The 19,305-nt window shown below is 38.7% G+C and overlaps 1 protein-coding gene across 5 annotated transcripts in view; it reads left to right on the plus strand.

Annotated features, from left to right (window-relative positions):
• Positions 1-19,305, plus strand: part of SLC26A8 (solute carrier family 26 member 8) — a 72,039-nt gene that overhangs the window by 11,702 nt on the left and 41,032 nt on the right. For 4 of the 5 annotated variants that reach the window (XM_073810809.1, XM_073810810.1, XM_073810812.1 and 1 more), the window contains exons 4-5: positions 10,407-10,523; positions 12,365-12,546. In XM_073810809.1, the coding sequence (XP_073666910.1) occupies positions 10,407-10,523; positions 12,365-12,546 (299 nt within the window). The remainder of the gene's footprint in view (positions 1-10,406; positions 10,524-12,364; positions 12,547-19,305) is intronic. The other variant, XM_073810811.1, reaches the window with a different exon arrangement.

The following is a 19,305-nucleotide window of genomic DNA, read 5'->3' on the forward strand; positions in this document are numbered from 1 at the left end:
GGCTGGTAACACAGCTGACCTTCCACCATTATCAGGTTTCCAAAGAAACAGAGCTAGAAGGTTAACCCAAGATCAACTTGATCAGAGAAAGAGAAAGGATTTTGTGTTAATCCGTTACTCAGAGTAGTTCACAATTCTCTACGTAGTCTTTAAACACCTCTGTTTCTCTCTTCTTCTGGGGCAAACCAAGCAGTGTTGAAACTTGTGACTGTAAAATACAAATGAAGCCAACCAAAGGGGCCAGTGGCAGCTGAAATCCAACTCTGGCATAGGGCTGTTAGTTGGAGAAAAGGGATCCCTTTAAAATAATTAATTAATTATCATACAGTAAAATTTACTTCTTTCATACAGTTCTATTAATTTAAACACAGGTATAGGGTTGTATAACCACGCCACAGTCAAGTTACATAACAGTTGCGTCAGCCCCAAAACTCTCTTGTGCCATCACTTTTTAGTCACATCCTCCACTAACTTCTAACCCCCGGCAACCACAGATCTCTTCTCCATCACCATAGTTCTGTCTTTTCGAAAATGTCATGTAAATGGACTCATACAGTATGTAACTTCTGAAGGGTGGCTTCTTTAATTCAGCTTTATGCCTTTGAAATTAATGCAAATTGTTATGTGCATTGATAGTTTATTCCTTTTTATTGTAGAACAATATTCCCATTATATGGCTATATCACAGTTTTTTGTCCATCATTCACTTATTGACGAACATTTTGTTTCCAGTTTTGGGCCATCACAGAGTTGCTGTGAACATTCATGCACAGGTTTTCGTTTGAAAATATTTTTCGTTTCTCTAGGGTAAATAACCCAGGAGTGATATTGTTGGTTATATGGGAAGTGTATGTTTAACTTTGTAAGAAACTGCCACACTGTTTTTCCAGAGTGGCTGTACCTACCATTTTACATTTCCACCAGCAATGTATGAGAATTCTAGTTCCTCCACACCCTTGTCAGCACTTGATATTGTCAGTATTTTAAAATTAAGCTTTCTATTTTGAGTTAACTATAGATTCACATGAATTTGTAAGAAACCACAGAGAAGTCCCTTGTATCCCTTACCCACTTTCGTCAGTAGTAAATCTTGCAAAACTATAGATCAGTCTCACAATCAGGATGTTAACATTGATGCAGTCAAGATACAGAACATTTATACCACCACAAGGATCCCTCATATTGCCCTTTTATAGTCACCCCCACTTGCTCTCTGCCCCCATCCCCTCCTTAATCCCTAGCAATCACTCATCTTTTCTTCATTTCTATAATGTTATCATTTCAAGAAAGTTACATAAATGGAGTCATACAGTGTGTAACCATTTGGTATTGGCTTTTTTCACTCATCATAATTCTCTGGAGATTCATCTAGGTTGTTGTGTGTATCAATAGTTTATTCCTTTTTATTTCTGAGTAGTATTCCATGGTATGGATATACCACAGTTTGCTTAAAATTTCACCCTTGAAAGACATCTGGATTGTTTGTAGTTTTTGGCTATTACAAATATAACTATTATGAACATCTGTATGTAGGTTAGTGAACATAGTCTTCATTTCTCTGGGATAAATGTCCAGGAGTGCAATTGTTGGATTGTATAGTAGTTGGCATGTTTAATTTTCTAAGAAACTGCCAAGCTATTTTCTAGAGTGGTTGTATCATTTTACATTACTATTGTCAATGTGTGAGTGATACCGTTGCTCTGCATCCTCACTACCATTTGGTGTAGTCACTAGTTTTTACTTTAGCCATTCTGATAGGTGTGTAGTGAGATCTCATTGTGGTTTCAGTTTGCATTTCCCTAATGGTTAATGATGTTTAATATCGTTTCATATGCTAATTCTCCATCTATACATTTTAATGAAATGGCTCTTCTTGTCTTTTGCTCATATCCTAACTGGACTGTTTGCATTTTTACTTTTGAGTTTTGAGAGTTATTTATATATTCTAGGTACTAGTCCTTTGTCTTTTGTGTTTGGCAAATATGTTCTCCCAGTCTGTAACTTTCCTTTTAATTCTCTTAACAGAGTATTTACAGAGCAAAATTACTAACTTTGATGAGGTCTACTTTTTGGTATCTGTTATTTTAGCCATTCTAAGAGATATGTAGTGGTATCTCATTGTGTTTTTAATTTGCATTTCCCTAATGGTTAATGAAGTTGAACATCTTTTCATGTTTTTATTTGCTGTCCTTCGATCCCCTTTGGCAAAGAGCCTGTTCAAGTTTTTTGCCCAGTTTTTAATTGGAATTTTTTTCTTATTGTTAATTTTTTTTTTTTTTTTTGCAGTACGCGGGCCTCTCACTGCCGTGGCCTCTCCCGTTGCGGAGCACAGGCTTCGGGCGCACAGGCTCGGCGGCCATGGCTCACGAGCCCAGCCGCTCTGCGGCATGTGGGATTTTCCCGGACTGGGGCACAAACCCGCATCCCCTGCATCGGCAGGCGGACTCTCAACCACTGCGCCACCAGGGAAGCCCAGTCTTATTGTTAATTTTTGATAATTCCTTTTATATTCTGAGTACAAGTCCTTTGTCAGATATGTGATTTTCAAATATGTTCTCTCAGTCTGTAGCTTATCTCTTCATTCTCTTGACAGTATCTCTGGCAGAACAAAAGGTTTTAATTTTGATAAAGTCCAATTTATCAATTTTTTTTCCTTTTATGGATTGTACTTTTCTTATCATATATAAAAACTCTTCACTTAACCATCAGGTCACAAAGATTTTCTCCTATGTTTTCTTCTAAAAGTCTTACATTTTATGCTTTACTTTTAGAACTGATCCATTTTGAGTTAATCTTTAAATAAGTTGTGAAGTTTAGGTCAAGGTGTATTTTTTGCTGCATTTTTAAAGAAGACTATTCTCCAATGAATTGTTTTTGAACTCTTGTCAGAGATCAAATAGCCATATTTTTGTGGGACTATTTCTGGACTCTATTCTCTTCCATTGATGTATATGTCTACCCCTTTCCCAATATCATGTGTCAATTATTGTATCTTTTTAGTGAGTCTTAAAATTGGGTAGTGTGATTCCTCCAATTTTATTCTTTTTCGAAATTGTTTTAACTATTCTTTCATACAAATTTTAGAATCAGCTTGTCAATATCTACAAAAAATTCTTCTGAGATTTTGATAGCTATTGATTAAATTCATAGGTTACTTTGAGGAGAATTGATATCTTATTATGTTGAGTTTCCACTCCATGATCACAATAAGTCTCTTTATTTATTTAGGTGTTGCTTTAATTTCTTTCATCAGCATTTGTAGTTTGCAGCATACAGATTCTGTATATATTTTGTTAGATTTATATCTAAGTATTTCATTTTGGAAGAGATATTGTATATGGTAATTTAAAACATTTTTGGTTTCCAGTTGTGCATTGTTTGCATATAGAAATACAATTGAATTTTGTGTGTTTACCTTGTATCCTGCAACTCACTTATTAGTTCTAAGAATCTTTTGTAGATTCCCTGGGACTCACTACATTGATAGTCATATCATCTGTGAGTAGAGACAGTTATGTTTTCTTCCTTCTAATATGAATGGCTTTTATAACTTTTTCTTGCTTATTGTACTAGCTAAGACTTCCAGTATATGTTAAATAAGAGTGGTGAGAATAGACATTTTTGCTTTGTTCCTGATCTCAGGGGAGAATCATTCAATCGTTCAACATTAAGTATGATGTTAGCTGTAGGGTTTTTGTAGGTGCCCTTTATTAGATGGAGAAAGTTTGTATCTTTTCTAGTTTGCTGAGAATTTTTATCATAAGTGAATGTTGTATTTTGTCAAAGTTTTCCCTTTAGACTGGATTACATGAATTGATTTTAAAATATTGAACTAGCCTTGTATTCCCAGAATAAAGGAGTACCTTTTAAATTTTTCATATGGCAGATACAAACCAGAATGATCCATTTGTATGTGTATATTCACTTCCAGGAAAGTATCAGAAAGTCTCTAGAGCATTCGTGTGGTGCTGAAATGAGACCTGAACTCTTGGCACTGATGCTTTGCCTGTGAGTCCTCTACTGACACCACTTATGAAACATCCTTCGTTTATGGTCAAAGTTTGAGGACATTTCTTTGCTAAATTTCCAAGTCATCAGTATAATTTCGTACCAAAATAAGAATGACATTAGGATGTATAAGTATACCTAGCATCCAGCACAGTATTTGGCACATAGTAGGTACTCAAGATATTTGTTGAATAATGATTACATAACTGTGTGAATGAATGAATCCAAGCAACTCTGCTGACTGACTAAGGGAATGTGTGTTATTTTAAGTAGTGTGAATAATGAAATAATTTGTAGTGTAAATAATTCAAAAGTTTTACTTATATTTAAACAGGTAGGCCCTAACGACTTAATAATTTTCTTCAGATGAAACAAAAATACTGCATGATGAAAACCTTATTAAAAAGATGCTGGCTCTTCCTTACAGTAGAATCCCAATTTACAAATGTGAAAGAAAATAGAAAATCACCATTAGTGAAAAACTACAGTCATACTTATTGGAGATAAAATCCACTAACAGAGGTTAAAATTAGTGGGTAAAAGTTTGCAATCTATGTAACAGGATTTGCATAGTTTCAAAGTATCTTCCTCAAGATATTTATCAACTACTCCACTAATTTACAGTAGAGAACCTGGGAGAAACTACCTTAAACAAGTGATCAATGCTATCACCACCAATAGTAAGACATACGGAGATCACGAATCTTGTGATATGATGCACTAAAAAGGACACAATACCATTTCTGCAGTATGCACATCAAAAATGTATAACCTTAGCATGATCATAAGGAACCTAAGCAACCCCAAACTGAGGGGCATTTGGCAAAATAGCTCATCTATTTATACTCTTCCAAAGTGTCAAAGTCAAGAAAGACAATTAAAGACTGAGGAACTATAACAGATTTTAGGACTAAGGAGAAATAACAACTAAATGGAGTAGGGAACTGTGGATAGAATCCTGGAACAGAAAAAGGAAATTAGGGGAAAAACTGTTGAAATTCAAGTAAAGTATTTAGTTAAATTTCTAATGTTAATTTCCTGATCCCAATCATTATACTATGATTATGACAATGTTAACATTAGAGGAATCTAGGTAAGGTATATATGGAAATGCTCTATTATTTTTGTAGCTTTTCTATAAGTCTAAAATTAGTTCAAAATTAAAAAATTTTTTAAGGTTTTGGAAAGTCTGGAGACTTGGTTTCTCTCTGTTTCTCCATGGCCTAAGCTTAACTGAGACTTAGACCACTTAGTTCTCAGGCCGTTACCAAGTAATTCTCTTACCTTCCCTGCATTGGTGAATTATTTGAAACCCTACATTTCAAAGGACTTTCTCCTCACGCTACATGTTGCTTATCAAGAGTAAATAGGGCTATTCAGGGACTTCTCTCGTGGCGCAGTGGTTACGCATCTGCCTGCCAATGCAGGGGACACGGGTTTGAGCCCTGGTCCAAGAAGATCCCACATGATGTGGAGCAACTAAGCACGTGTGCCACAACTACTGAGCATGCGCTCCAGAGCCCGCGAGCCACAACTACTGAGCCCGCATGCCACAACTACTGAAGCCCGTGCGCCTAGAGCCTGTGCTCTGCAACAAGAGAAGCCACCGCAATGAGAAGCCCATGCACCACAACGAAGAGTAGTCCCTGCTCACCACAACTAGGGAAAGCCTGCGTGAAGCAACAAAGACCCAATGCAGCCAATAAAAAAAAGAGTAAATAAGGCTATTCGATATTATACTGGAATTCACAGGCAGTGTATTAAAGCAAGGAAAAAAATATAAGGGTAAAGAATTGCAAAGCAAGAAATAATACATCATTCATAGATTTTTTTTTTTTTTTTGCGGTATGCGGACCTCTCACTGCTGTGGCCTCTCCTGTTGCGGAGCACAGGCTCCGGACGCGCAGGCTCAGCGGCCATGGCGCATGGGCCCAGCCGCACCACGGCATGTGGGATCCTCCCGGACCGGGGCACGAACCCGTGTCCCCTGCATCGGCAGGCGGACTCTCAACCACTGCGCCACCACGGAAGCCCATAGAGATGTATTTTTTAATGTAGAAAATTCAAAAGAATCTACAGATAAATTAATAGAATTAATAAGATTTTATCAAAGTTGCTGGATATAAGATGAGTAAATAAAAATCAATTACACATTCCTTTATACCTGCAGGAAACAGAAAGTGAAAAAAAAATTTTAAATACCATTTACCAAAGCATAGTAAATATGAAGTAAGTTGTAATGAAACTAAGAAATGATGTGCAAGACCTCTATAGAGAAAATATGCAACTTTATTGAGAAATATTAATAAGGACCTAAATTAATTGAAAGATAGCATTTTCCCAGAATAGGCAAATTATTTTGAAGAGCAACATGGGAGGATTTGCTTCTCCAGCTATCAAGACTGAATGTAAAGTTATAATGTTTAAGATAATGTCCATCAAAAGTAGCAAGAATAAATAAACATTCATATATACATATATTGGAATACACAGAAGGAAAATGAGCACTCTCAAGCAACTCACAGCAACATGGAAGATGCTTATATACATAATAATAAGAAAAATAAGCAGAAATAAAAATTGTATACTGTGTAATTCCATTAATATAAAGTTCAAAAGTGGACAAACCAAACTACACTGTTTAGGGATATGTATACCAGTGGTAAAACTATAAAGAAAAGCAAAGAAATTATTATCACAAAAGTCAAAATAATGAATACCTCTGTGGGGAGGGATGGAGTTGTGATTAAAGATCTGGGTGGGGATAACATGGGTGTTTGTTTTATAAATATTTATTAAGCTCAACATCTATTTTAATGAACTTTCTATTTATATATTTCACAATAAAAATGGGGATTGCTAAATTTATTACAAAACTATTACTAGACTAATTACTAAAAAAAGTAATTAAACAGTGTGGTGGACTTCCCTGGTGGTGCAGTGGTTAAGAATCTGCCTGCCAATGTAGGGGACACGGGTTCGAGCCCTGGTCCGGGAAGATCCCACATGCCACGGAGAAGCTAAGCCCGTGTGCCACAACTACTGAGCCTGCACTCTAGAGCCCGTGAGTCACAACTACTGAGCCCGCGTGCCACGACTACTGAAGCCTGCGTGCCTAGAGCCTGTGCTCTGCAACAAGAGAAGCCACTGCAATGAGAAGTCCACGCAGCGCAACAGAGTAGCCCCTGCTCGCCACAACTAGAGAAAGACTGCATGCTGCAATGAAGACCCAACACAGACAAAAATAGATAAATAAATAAATTTATATAAAAACAAAACAAACAAAACAGTGTGGTATTACAGACTTAGACAATTAGGCCAGTGGAACAGAAAAGGGTCACACATTTATATGTTGCATGGTTTGTATCAGATGTGTCACTATAGAAACAGACTTTTAAAAAATGATGTGAAACAATTGAATACTTATATAAAAAAATCAATTTGTAGACCTCTACCTCACAGCATACACAAAAATCTATTCCTTTTAGATTAAAGACCCAAATATGAAAGATAAAACTATAAAGATGTTTTTGGAATAATATAGGAGAATATCTTCATGGTCGTGAGGTAGAAAATGTTTCTTAAACAAGACACAAAAAGCACTAGCCTAAAAGGAAATGACTGTTAAGTTGAATTAAATAAAAATTAAGAACTTCTGTTTATTCAAAGACATGATGAAGGTTGAAAAGCAAACCATGGAATACCCAACAAAGGACTATAATATATATATTCCTACATATGTGTAAGGCACTGCTAAGTAAAACTGATCAACATTATTGGTAATCAATGAAGTAGAAGTGGAAATTAACTAACTCATACACACTAAAATAAAAATTCTGACAGTATCATGTGCTAATACAGATGTAGATAATGGGAGTTGTCGTACGGTGTTGGTGGGAATGTAAATCGTACAACCATTTGGAAAACAGTTTGGCATATTCTGGTAAATGCCCCAGCAGTTATGCTTCAGGGTATATCATCTTGAGGAATTTATACATCTGTGCACCTGGAATCATGTACAAGAATATTCATAGCAGCATTGTTCATAATGGCCCCCAAACTGGAAACAAAGATAGGAGACTATGTAAGCCTGGAGACAAAGAGAATGGGGAGATAGCTGCCTGGACCCTGATGGCTTTTTAGTTCTGTTTCCAGTCTCTGATGAGGCCCAACTGACCTTTGTCCTCTTTTAATAAATTTCCTATTTTGGGAATTCCTTGGTGGTCCAGTGGTTAGGACTCAGTGCTTTCACTGCCAGGGTCCAGGGTCAAGCCTGGGTTGAGGAACTAAGATCCCGCAAGCTGGGCGGTGCAGTCAAAAAAAATTCTTCTCTTTTGCTCAAGCTGATTTGAGCAGGTTTTCTGTTACTTGCAGTCAACTGAGGCTTGCTTAGGGAAAATATGTGGAAGGGGAACCTATAAATTACAAAAGACTCAAGAGACATATCTACTAATGTGAGGACCTAATTTGATATAAACACAAAAATTGTGAAAGAAAGCACAACAACAACAACATCAACAAAACAAAACACAACATATAATAGCAAATAACTTTTTTAAAAGATCACCCCCAAACCCACCATACCTCTGGTTCAAGGTCTCTCAGGAGGTGGCAGTCAAGTTGTCAGTTATCTCAAGGCTCTACTGAGGCTGGAGGATCAGCTTCCAGGCTCACCCGTGTTTGCTGGCAGGCCTGGGTTTCTCGCCATGTGGGCCTCTACATGGGCTGCTTGAGTGTCCTCACAACACGGCTGCTGGTAGGACCGTGTATGGGGCCCAGTGCAAGGTGAAAATGCGGCGTCCCTAGTTCAGAAATTATCCAGAATTTCAAGATGGTCAGAGTAGAGCATTAAGCCAAGTGTGGAGCCTTTCTAAGCCCAGGGCACTGTGTGATTGCATAGGTCACACACCCATGAAGTCAACTCTGGCAGCTGATGACCTGAATGAAAGAGAGAGCCAGAGAGCAACCAAGACAGGAGCCACAGTCTTGCAACCTAATCTCAAAAGTGACATCATTTTTGTTGTAGCCTATTTATTAGAAGTAAGTTATTTCATGCTTTAGGGGTGGAGCTCAAAAAAGGGCATGAATACCAATTAGCCATTGTAGATCATCTTAGAGGTGGTCTACCAGTACAACCATGTATGAGAAATCAGGGAAATTTGAACATTGACTGGATATTTGATGATGTTAAAGAACCATTAATAATTTCTTAGGTGTGATGATGGTATTGTACTCAAAAGAGGGTGTTTTTAAAAAAGATATATACTGAAAATATCTACAGGTGAAATGATTTAGTGTTTTGGATTTGCCTCAAAATAATATGGGATGGGAGAGGAATGGGGGCATTGATGAAACAAGATTGGCCATGAGTTGACCATTGTTGAAGTGGGTGATCGGTACTTGGGGGTTCATTATACTCTATTTTTCAATAAGTTTAAACTTTTCCATTAAAAAAAGCCTTGCTCGTTTAAGGCGATAAATTGGCTCACCGGATTCATAACTGATTTCTGATGAGCACACTGGTATGATGTAAATTGAAGAGAGTCCCTCAGGGCAGGAGCTGTGGACTTGAGACGTCAAAGGATGACACCATGAATGTTAATCCATTTGCCTCAAAATTTGCAAATTCTCATGGTGCTTCTTAGAAAAGAAAGTAAGTATTGAAGAAGGAGCTGAAGGAAGAGACTGGAGTGGTTGGCATATGCAAGAGAGACAACACATACCAACTTGGAGTCACGTCAGTTAAGTGTGACAATCCTTACCTGTTCTCCAGCTTTTTCTCCAGCCCTGGAGGATTCCTAGGGCCTTCTTGTACTAGACTGGGGGTAAGAATGGGGCTCTTCTGAGCTGTTGGAATTAAAGGTCTTATTGCTGTGATGTTTGCTTTCCATGATTTGCATGAAGGCCTCACAGTGAAAGGTGTTTAAGCCTATGATTTAGAATTGATGTGTAAGAGCTTGTGATAAAATAGGAAGAGAAGGGCTTCCCTGGTGGCGCAGTGGTTGAGAGTCCGCCTGCCGATGCAGGGGATGCGGGTTTGTGCCCCGGTCCAGGAAGATCCCACATGCCGCGGAGCAGCTGGGCCCCTGAGCCATGGCCTCTGAGCCTGCGCGTCCGGAGCCTGTGCTCCGCAACGGGAGAGGCCACAGCAGTGAGACGCCCATATACAGCAAAAAAAAAAAAAAAAAAAAAAAAAAAAAAAAAAATAGGAAGAGAAGTTAGAAATCAAAGGAGATAATAAAAAGTACTAATTAAGGGCTGTATGCCAAGGGATTCTGTTACCATAGTCAGCTGTATACATGGGTCATTTTTATTTTAAATATTCTTTATAGCTTTTATTTCAGGTGACTTTTAAAAGCCAGGCTACCTTTGCTTACTTAAAGTATCTTGCTTTTCAGGCCTGACGTTTGGTTTGCTGGCAAGGCAACTGGTTCCTCCTCTCAATATCTCTTATGCAGCTTTCTGTGCTTCAATAATTTATGGAATTTTGGGATCATGTCATCAAATGTCCATTGGTGAGTTCAGTGCCGGAACCACAGGAGGTGGATGAAGTCTCCATCTCAGTCATTTGCTTATTGCTAAGGAACCCAAGCTAAAGCTATGTTTAAGGTAGAAAGAAAGGAGGCAGAAGATGGATATTCTATCCATAGCATTAGTGTTCAGATTTTAGAAATTGAACACTTCTTTTGTGGTATTATTAATGTCACCACCAGACAAACAGGCCAGCAAGCTATTAAAGGAATTATAGGACAAGAGGTACTTTTCTTGGTGAAATTACCACATGTTGGAATCTGACTGTCCTCAACCTGGAAGATCCAGAAATGATTTTGCCCAAACTCCTAGAGTGGATCCACTTTTCAGCTGTACCCCTAATAACCAAAATCTGTGGACCTGATTTATAATAATCATGTCAGGGCTTCCTTGGTGGCACAGTGGTTAGGAATCCGCCTGCTGCCGGAGACACGGGTTCGAGCCCTGGTCTGGGAAGACCCCCACATGCCGCAGAGCAACAAAGCCCCTGTGCCACAACTACCGAGCCTGCACTCTACAGCCCGCGAGCCACAACTACTGAGCCTGTGTGCCACAACTACTGAAGCCCACGCGCCTAGAGCCTGTGCTCCGCAACACGAGAAACCACCGCAATGAGAAACCTGTGCACCGCAGCAAAGAGTAGCCGTTGCTCACTGCAACTAGAGATAGCCTGCGTGCAGCAATGAAGCCCCAATGTGGCCAAAAATAAATAAATAAATAAAATAAATTTATATAAAAAATAACAATAATCACGTCAGATTATTAACTTACATTGAGAAAATGCTGTCATAGTAATCAAAGCACTCAAACCCACAAGATAAACACTTTTCTTCCCTGAGTCAAAAGTCCATCTACTAATTTATAATTGGAAATGACTGTTACAGAGACCAGACTAGCTGAAGTTCATATAATTAGCACAATTACTTCCCCTAGGTGAACCCATACAGAAATCAAATCACAAAATGCCCTGAGAGTCTCAGAAGGCCATCGCCAACATTCACTCAGTAAAGTGCCTTTTTCTGAGCTTCCACACTGTGTAACTGACCAAGCAACCAACACTGACCATTCTGACTGTCACAGTTTTTCTCCAGGTCTGTTTGTATATTCAGTCCAGTTCCCATCCCATTCTGTTGAGTGCTCCTTTGCCTTTTTTAAGGACAATATTCCATATCTTTCCTAAAATCTATCATGTGTTGATTTTACATTTGAACACTAAGAGAACTATTTTATTCCCATTTTTCCAAGTTCCCAGAGCACATTACAATTATTTCCAAATACTGATAACAAGGGCTACTAGAGTTTTGTTTCTGTTAGGTATTTTAAAGGTAAGATTTGCCTTTGCCTCCCTTATGCTGATAGTAGAAGTAAATGAAATTATATTTGAAATAGGTTTAGCTCCATGTCATTTTGCACCTATTAAATCCTTCATAAGTGTTAGGTATTATTTTTCTTCTTATTATTATTGATTAGCTTTGTTTTCTGATCCTTTCACCACCATCTCATGTTTTACCGTTTCTAAGAACAGGCACAGTGGCTGAGCCTGATATATATTTCTAGTCAGTTTCTCTTTAATCCTACTCCATATGCCCATGATGCAAAGAGGTTAATAGCTAGACCACCAAGATCTAAAACTTGTGAGTTCGTTACAGTACGTGGAGCCAGAGTTCTTTTCCCTGCTCTTTCTTATTTCTTGGTGGCCACTTTCAAATAAGAAAAGTTTGTCAGATCAAGAACAAAACATCAGACCATGCCTTGCTTTTGTCAATATCTGTCAGTTTACCTGGACTTAAAACCTCACCTTCTGCCTGAACATTTTCTTTCATAGGTACATTCTTCCTTGTGAGTGCTCTGACGATCAATGTCCTGAGGACGTACCCATTCAACGGTGGCCACGTAATACTGGGAACTTTCATCAAGGATGACTTTTCTAACCTCTCCTTCTTTGAGAACTATAACAAATCCTTGAGTGTGATGGCATCCACAACATTGCTGACTGGGATTATTCAGGTAGGACCTGAGTCTCTGAACCCCTAAAAAAACAATAAATAAATAAAGGGTCTGCACGTGGACCCCTTCCTTTAATTGCTCCTGTTACCCATTGTGATATATCTGGAACTTAAGTGATTTAAGTTTTCAAAAACTTATGGGTCTTGTGGATAGGCTATCTCCTCAGTAACAAAACTTCTCCCTCCTCTGAAGTCTACCACATTGGTTTAGGATGACATACTCAATATTCTCATCAGTCCCTGATACTCTAAGACTAAAGAAGTGTCCCAGGGACTGTGGCCTAGAGTTCTACTCATGATTTCACGTTTTATTATTATTATTATTTATTTATTTTTTTTTTTTGCGGTACGCGGGCCTCTCACTGTTGTGGCCTCTCCCATTGCGGAGCACAGGCTCCGGACGCGCAGGCTCAGTGGCCATGGCTCACGGGCCTAGCCGCTCCGTGGCATGTGGAATCTTCCTGGACCGGGGCACGAACCCGTGTCCCCTGCATCGGCAGGCGGACTCTCAACCACTGCGCCACCAGGGAAGCCCATGATTTCACGTTTTAAAAAATTTCTTTCTATTCTTTCAACAAGAATAGCATTCATGGGATCACATACTATATTTTTGGTTAGTGACCATTAGAGTCAGACCTGAAATCCTTTTTCTGCAATGACGGGACTCAGCTAATGGGCAATATCAATGACTTATTAAAATATCAAACCTTATTTTGGGCTTATTTTTAATTTCTTCTGTGAGTCTACCATCTGAAGTGTCACCCACTGAACTAAAGTCACATATTTCAGTTTTATTTCTCTTTCTTCTCAGCTAACCTGCTCTATAGCTAATTTTCACTGATTTCCCCTGGGGCCATCTTTTATTAGGCAAGGACTTATTGGAAGCCTACAAAGGCAGGCTATTATGGTAGGCTGACCCCAGCCCTGACACTTACCAGCTATGTGACTTACTTAAGTTATCTTACCTTCGTGGGCCTCAGTTTCTTCATGTTTAAAATGGGAAAAATAATATTTGTATTGCAGAGTTCTTGTGAGGATTAAGTGAGAAAATGCATGCAAAGCATTCAGCCCAGAGCCTGTCACATAGTAAGTGTTAATAAATTATAATTACCAAGTATAGAGAAATGAAATTTGTACTTTAATAGAGACCAAAAATTTTTTTAAAAAAGATATAATACCAGGCTTCCCTGATGGTGCAGTGATTGAGAGGCCGCCGGCCAATGCAGGGGACGTGGGTTCGAGCCCTGGTCCGGGAAGATCCCACATGCCGCGGAGCAGCTAGGCTCGTGTGCCACAGCTGCTAAGCCTGTGCTCTGGAGCCTGTGAGCCACAACTACTGAGCCCACGTGCCACAACTACGGAAGCCCACGTGCCCAGAGCCCGTGCTCTGCAACAAGAGAAGCCACTGCAATGAGAAGCCCATGCACCACAACGAAGAGTAGCCCCCGCTTGCTGCAACTAGAGAAAGCCCGCAAGCAGCAACGAAGACCCAGTGCAGCCAAAAATAAATAAATAAAATAAATAAATTTATTAAAAAAATAAAAATAAAAAGATATAATACCTGTGTTTAAAATATTCAATCTTGTAGGTGAAGACAAAATAACAGGCAGTAAGTCAGCAACCTATTAATTATCTAAGTGGCCTTGGCAAGTTCTTTCCCCTTGTTTGAGTGTCATTTTTTTTTCATGTAATAAAGGAGGAGATATTCCATTTACAGAAAGATGGAATATATGTACTTTTGCCTATTCCTCCTGCTAAGAAAACTAAAAACCTTGGAAAATTATATACAAAACAAACGTAAAATGACTCTGGAAGGTGAAGAGAAGAAGACAAACTGGCTCAGACCCAAGGAACAACACAGTGGTGAATTCCTTGGGTTTCCTTCTTTGCCTCATATATCTCAGACTTGGTGCTGAAGAAGCCAGAAACCCAAAATGCCAACATTGGGAGACAAAAAAAAAGCCCTAACAAAAGTCTGCTCTTTATAGCCACAGGACCAGGAAAGACTAGCAAGACTGAAAACTTTTACCCAATAACTGCTCTACTCCAGACAAACACCAAACAAAACAAAACAAAACAAAACAAAACAAAAACAACCTGTGGTGTCATCCCCACTCATGCCAGCAAAGGCCAAGCAGGGAGCCCAGACTTCCACACTCACCCAGCTGTAATAAGGTAGCCACCTGGGGTATTGTCAGAGAAGGCCTGGGAGTCAAGGGAGTCAAGACTTTCATCTCCACGGGGCAGTAATGAGACACCCTTCCTAATCCTTGCTGGGGTGTGTCAGAGAAAGCCTAGTAAAGGGTCAGGTCTTTCACCCAACACAGCAGTAATGATGACAACCCCCTCTTCAGCAGTGTCAATGGAGGCGTTGTAGGGAGAAATAAAGGCATTTCTGTCTCTCCCAGCCAGGATGGGAGGCCTAGTGGGGAGCCAGAACTTCCATCCCTTCCCAGCAAAAATGAAGAGTCCCTATTGCCTCAAGTGTCAGTGGATTTTGAGAGGATTTTGAGAGGAGAACCTGGACTTCTGCCTTACCAGGCAGTAACAAGGTAGCACCTTCCCCTTCCCCTGCCAGCACTTTATCAAAATAAGCTGGCTAAAACAGAAGGTTTAAATAAGATCCAGAGTCTTATAGCATAGTACACAAAATGTCAACAATTAAACTGAAAATAACTTGTCATATCAAGAACTGAGAACATTTCAACTTAAATGAAGAAAGACAAGAAAAAGATGCCAGCACTGAGATGATAGAGATATCAGAATTATCTGGGATAAATTATAAAGCAGCCATCCTAAAAACGCTTCAGCAACCAATTATGAACATGCTTGAAACAAGTGAAAAAATAGAAAGTCTTAAAAAGTAAATAGAAGATGTAAAGAAGAACCAAATGAAAATTTTGGAGCTGAAAAATACAGTAACCGAAATTAAAAATTCAAAGGATGGGCTCAACAGCAAAATGGAGGAGACAGAGGAAAAAAATCAATGAACTTGAAGACAGAACAATAGAAATTACCCAGTCCGAACAACAGAGAGAAAATAGACGGAAAAAAAAATTAACAGAGCCTTAGGGACAAATGGGACTATAAAAAAAGCTCTAAAATTTGTGTCATAAGCATCCCAGAAAGGGAGGAGAAAAAAGATGGGGCTGAGTTATTTGAAGAAATAATAGCTGAAAACTCCCCAAATTTGGCAAAAAATATAATCCTACGGATTTAAGAAGCTTGGAAAAACCCAAAGAAGATAAATCCATAGAAATCCACATCAAGACAAATCATGTTTTGTTTTGTTTTTTTAATTTTTGGCTGCATTGGGTCTTTGTTGCCGTGCTCAGGCTTTCTCTAGTTGTGGCGAGTGGGGCCCATTCTTCATTGCGGTGCACAGGCTTCTCATTGCGGTGGCTTCTCTTGTTGCGGAGCACGAGCTCTAGGCATGTGGGCTTCAGTAGTTGCGATGTGTGGGCTCAGCAGTAGTGCCACATGGGCTCAATAGTTGTGGCTTGCGAGCTCTAGAGTGCAGGCTCAGTAGTTGTGGTGCATGGGCTCAGTTCCTCCGTGGCATGTGGGATCTTCTCTGACCAGGGCTTGAACCCATGTCCCCTGCATTGGCAAGTGGATTCTTAACCACTGCACCACCAGGGAAGTCCCCATAGTCAACTTCTGAAAACTAAAAACAGTGAAAAAAAAATCTTGAAAGCAGTGAGAGAAACACTGCACTACAGGAGGAAAATAATTTAAATGATAGCAGATTTCTTGTTAGAAACCATGGAGACCAGAAGGAAATTGCACAATATTTTTTGTTTGCTGAAAGAACTGTCAGTCCAAAATCATAGCCTCAGTGAAAATATCCTTCAAGAATGAAGAAGAGGGATTTCCCTGGTGGTGCAGTGGTTAAGAATCCATCTGCCAATACAGGCAACACAGGTTCAAGCCCTGGTCCGGGAAGATCCCACATGCTGCAGAGCTACTAAGCCCATGCATCACAACTACTGAGCCTGCGCTCTAGAGCCTGCGAGCCACAACTACTGAGCCCACATGCCACAACTACTGAAGCCTGCATGTCTAGAGGCCATGCTCCACAACAAAGAGAAGCCACCGCAATGAGAAGCCCACATACCGCAACAAAGAGTAGCCCCCGCTCGCCACAACTAGAGAAAGCCCACATGCAGCAATGAAGACCCAACACAGCCAAAAATAAATACACTAATTAAAAAAAAAAAAGAATGAAGGAGATACCAAGGCGTTCTCAGATGAAGCAAAACTAAGAGAATTTGTCACCAGCAAGACCTACCCTAAAAGAATGGCTAATGGAAGTTCTCTAAACAGAAAGGAAATGATAAAAGAAGGCATCTTGGAACATCAAGAAGGAAGAAAGAACAATGGAAAAGGAAAAATATGGATAAATATGGTAGTTTTCCTTGCTTGTTGGGTTTTCTAAATTATGTTCAATGGTTGAAACAAAATTATAACACTGTCTGATGTGGTTCAAAATGAATATGGAAGAAATACTTAAAACAATTCTTTTATAAAAAACATAAAGGGAGGTAAAGTTTCTATAATTTGCTCAAACTGGTAAAATGTTTACACCGGTAGACTGTGATAAGTTATGCATATATAATGTAATACCTAGGACAACCACTTAAAATCTATACAAAGAGATACACTCAAAAACACTATAGATAAATCAAAATGAAATTCTAAAAAATGTTCAAGTAACCAATGAAATCAGGAAAAATAAAGAGTTGAAAAACAGAGAAAACAAACAGGAAAATGGCAGACTTAAGCCCTAACGTATTGACATTTACATTAAAGTTAGAGACTGACATATTTAGAAATATGCTGTCTACAAGAAACATCAAATATAATAATATAGACAGGTTGAAAGTAAAAAAATGGAAAGATAGATCATGCAAATATTAATCAAAGGAAACAGGATTGACTATATTAATATCAGATAAAGTAGACTTCAGAGCCAAGAAAATTACCAGAGGTAGAGAGGGACATTATATAATGATAAAAGTATCAGTCTACCAAGAAGACATAGCAATCCTACAAAGGTATGCACCAAACAACAGAGCTACAAAATATGTGAAGCAAAAACTGATATAACTGGAAAGGAGAAATAGACAAATCCACAATTACATTTGGAGACTTCAACACCCCTCACTCAACAATTGATTGGACAACTAGACAGAGAATCAGCAAGCATATAATAAAATTCAAAATATCAACAACACCAATAGGATTTGAGACATTTACAGAATACTCCCACCAATAACAGCAGAATACACATTCTTTTCAACAACCCATGGAACATACAGCAAGATAGACTGTATCCTGAGCTATAAAACAAACCTCAATAAATTTAAAAGAATTGAAGTCAAACAGTATGTTCTCTGACCACAGTGGAATCAAACTAGAACTCAATAACAAAAAGTTAACAGGAAAGTCTCCAAATATCTGGATACTACTAAACAGCATACTTCTAAATAATCCATAAGTCAGGTAGGAAATCCCAAGGGAAGTTTTTAAAAAATACATTGATGTAGGGACTTCCCTGGTGGTGCAGTGGGTAAGAATCTGCCTGCCATTGCAGGGGACATGGGTTCAATCCCTGGTCCAGGAAGATCCCACATGCTGCGGAGCAACTAAGCAACTAAACAACTACTGAGCCTGTGCTCTAGGGCTGGCGAGCCACAACTACTGAGCCCACGTGCTGCAACTACTGAAGCCCACGCGCCTAGAACCCATGCTCCGTAACAAGAGAAGCCGCCGCAATGAGAAGCCCGTGCACCACAATGAAGAATAGCCCCCACTCGCCACAACTAGAGAAAGCCCGCATGCAGCAACAAAGACTCAACGCAGCCAAAAATAAATAAAATTAAATCTTAAAAAAAATACCTTGAAGTAAATGAAAATAAAACATACCAAAATTTTTGGAACACAGCTAAAGCAGTGCTGAAAAGGAAATTTATAGCACTAAAATGCATACAGTAGAATAAAGAAAATGTCTCAAATTAATAATAAAAGCTCCCTCTTCAAAACCTAGAAAAATAAGAGCAAATTAAACCCAAAATAAGCAGAAGGAAGGAAATAATAAAGAGCAAAAATGAATGAAATTGGAAAGTTTACATACTGATGATTCCATTTATGTAAAATTCTTGAAGTGACAAAATTATAGAAATGAAGAATAGATTAGTTGTCGCCAGGGATTAAAGATGGGTAGAGGTCAGAGGATGGAGATTGGAGGTAGAGATGAGAGGTAAGAGGCTATTAAAGACAACAGGAGGGATCTTTGTGCTGATGGAATTATTTTGTAACTTGGTTGTATTGATGTCAGTATCCTGATTGTGGCATTGTATCAATACTATAGTTGTGCAAGATGTTATCATTGGGGTAACTGGGTAAACCGGATCTCTGTGTGTTGCTTTTTTACAATTTCATGTCAATCTACAATTATTTAAAATAAAAAGTTTAAATTAAAAAAAAGTCTGAACTAGATATTAATAGCTAACATTTATTGCTATGTGCTGTCAATATTCAAAGCACTTTACATGTTTTATCTCATTTGATCCTCACAACACCCCCCTGTATGAGGGTAGGTATTATTCTGGTACTTATTTTAAAGAAATAAAGGTATAAAGAGGTTAAGTGAATTGCCCAAGGTCACATAACCAGTACGATTCAAAACTGGGATTCAGGCTCAGTTTGTCTACCTCTAGAATCTGTGCACTAGATAATCTTAAAGTGAAAACTAGTG

The sequence above is a fragment of the Tursiops truncatus genome, chromosome 10 (assembly GCF_011762595.2).
Source record: "Tursiops truncatus isolate mTurTru1 chromosome 10, mTurTru1.mat.Y, whole genome shotgun sequence".
Lineage (NCBI taxonomy): Eukaryota > Metazoa > Chordata > Mammalia > Artiodactyla > Delphinidae > Tursiops > Tursiops truncatus.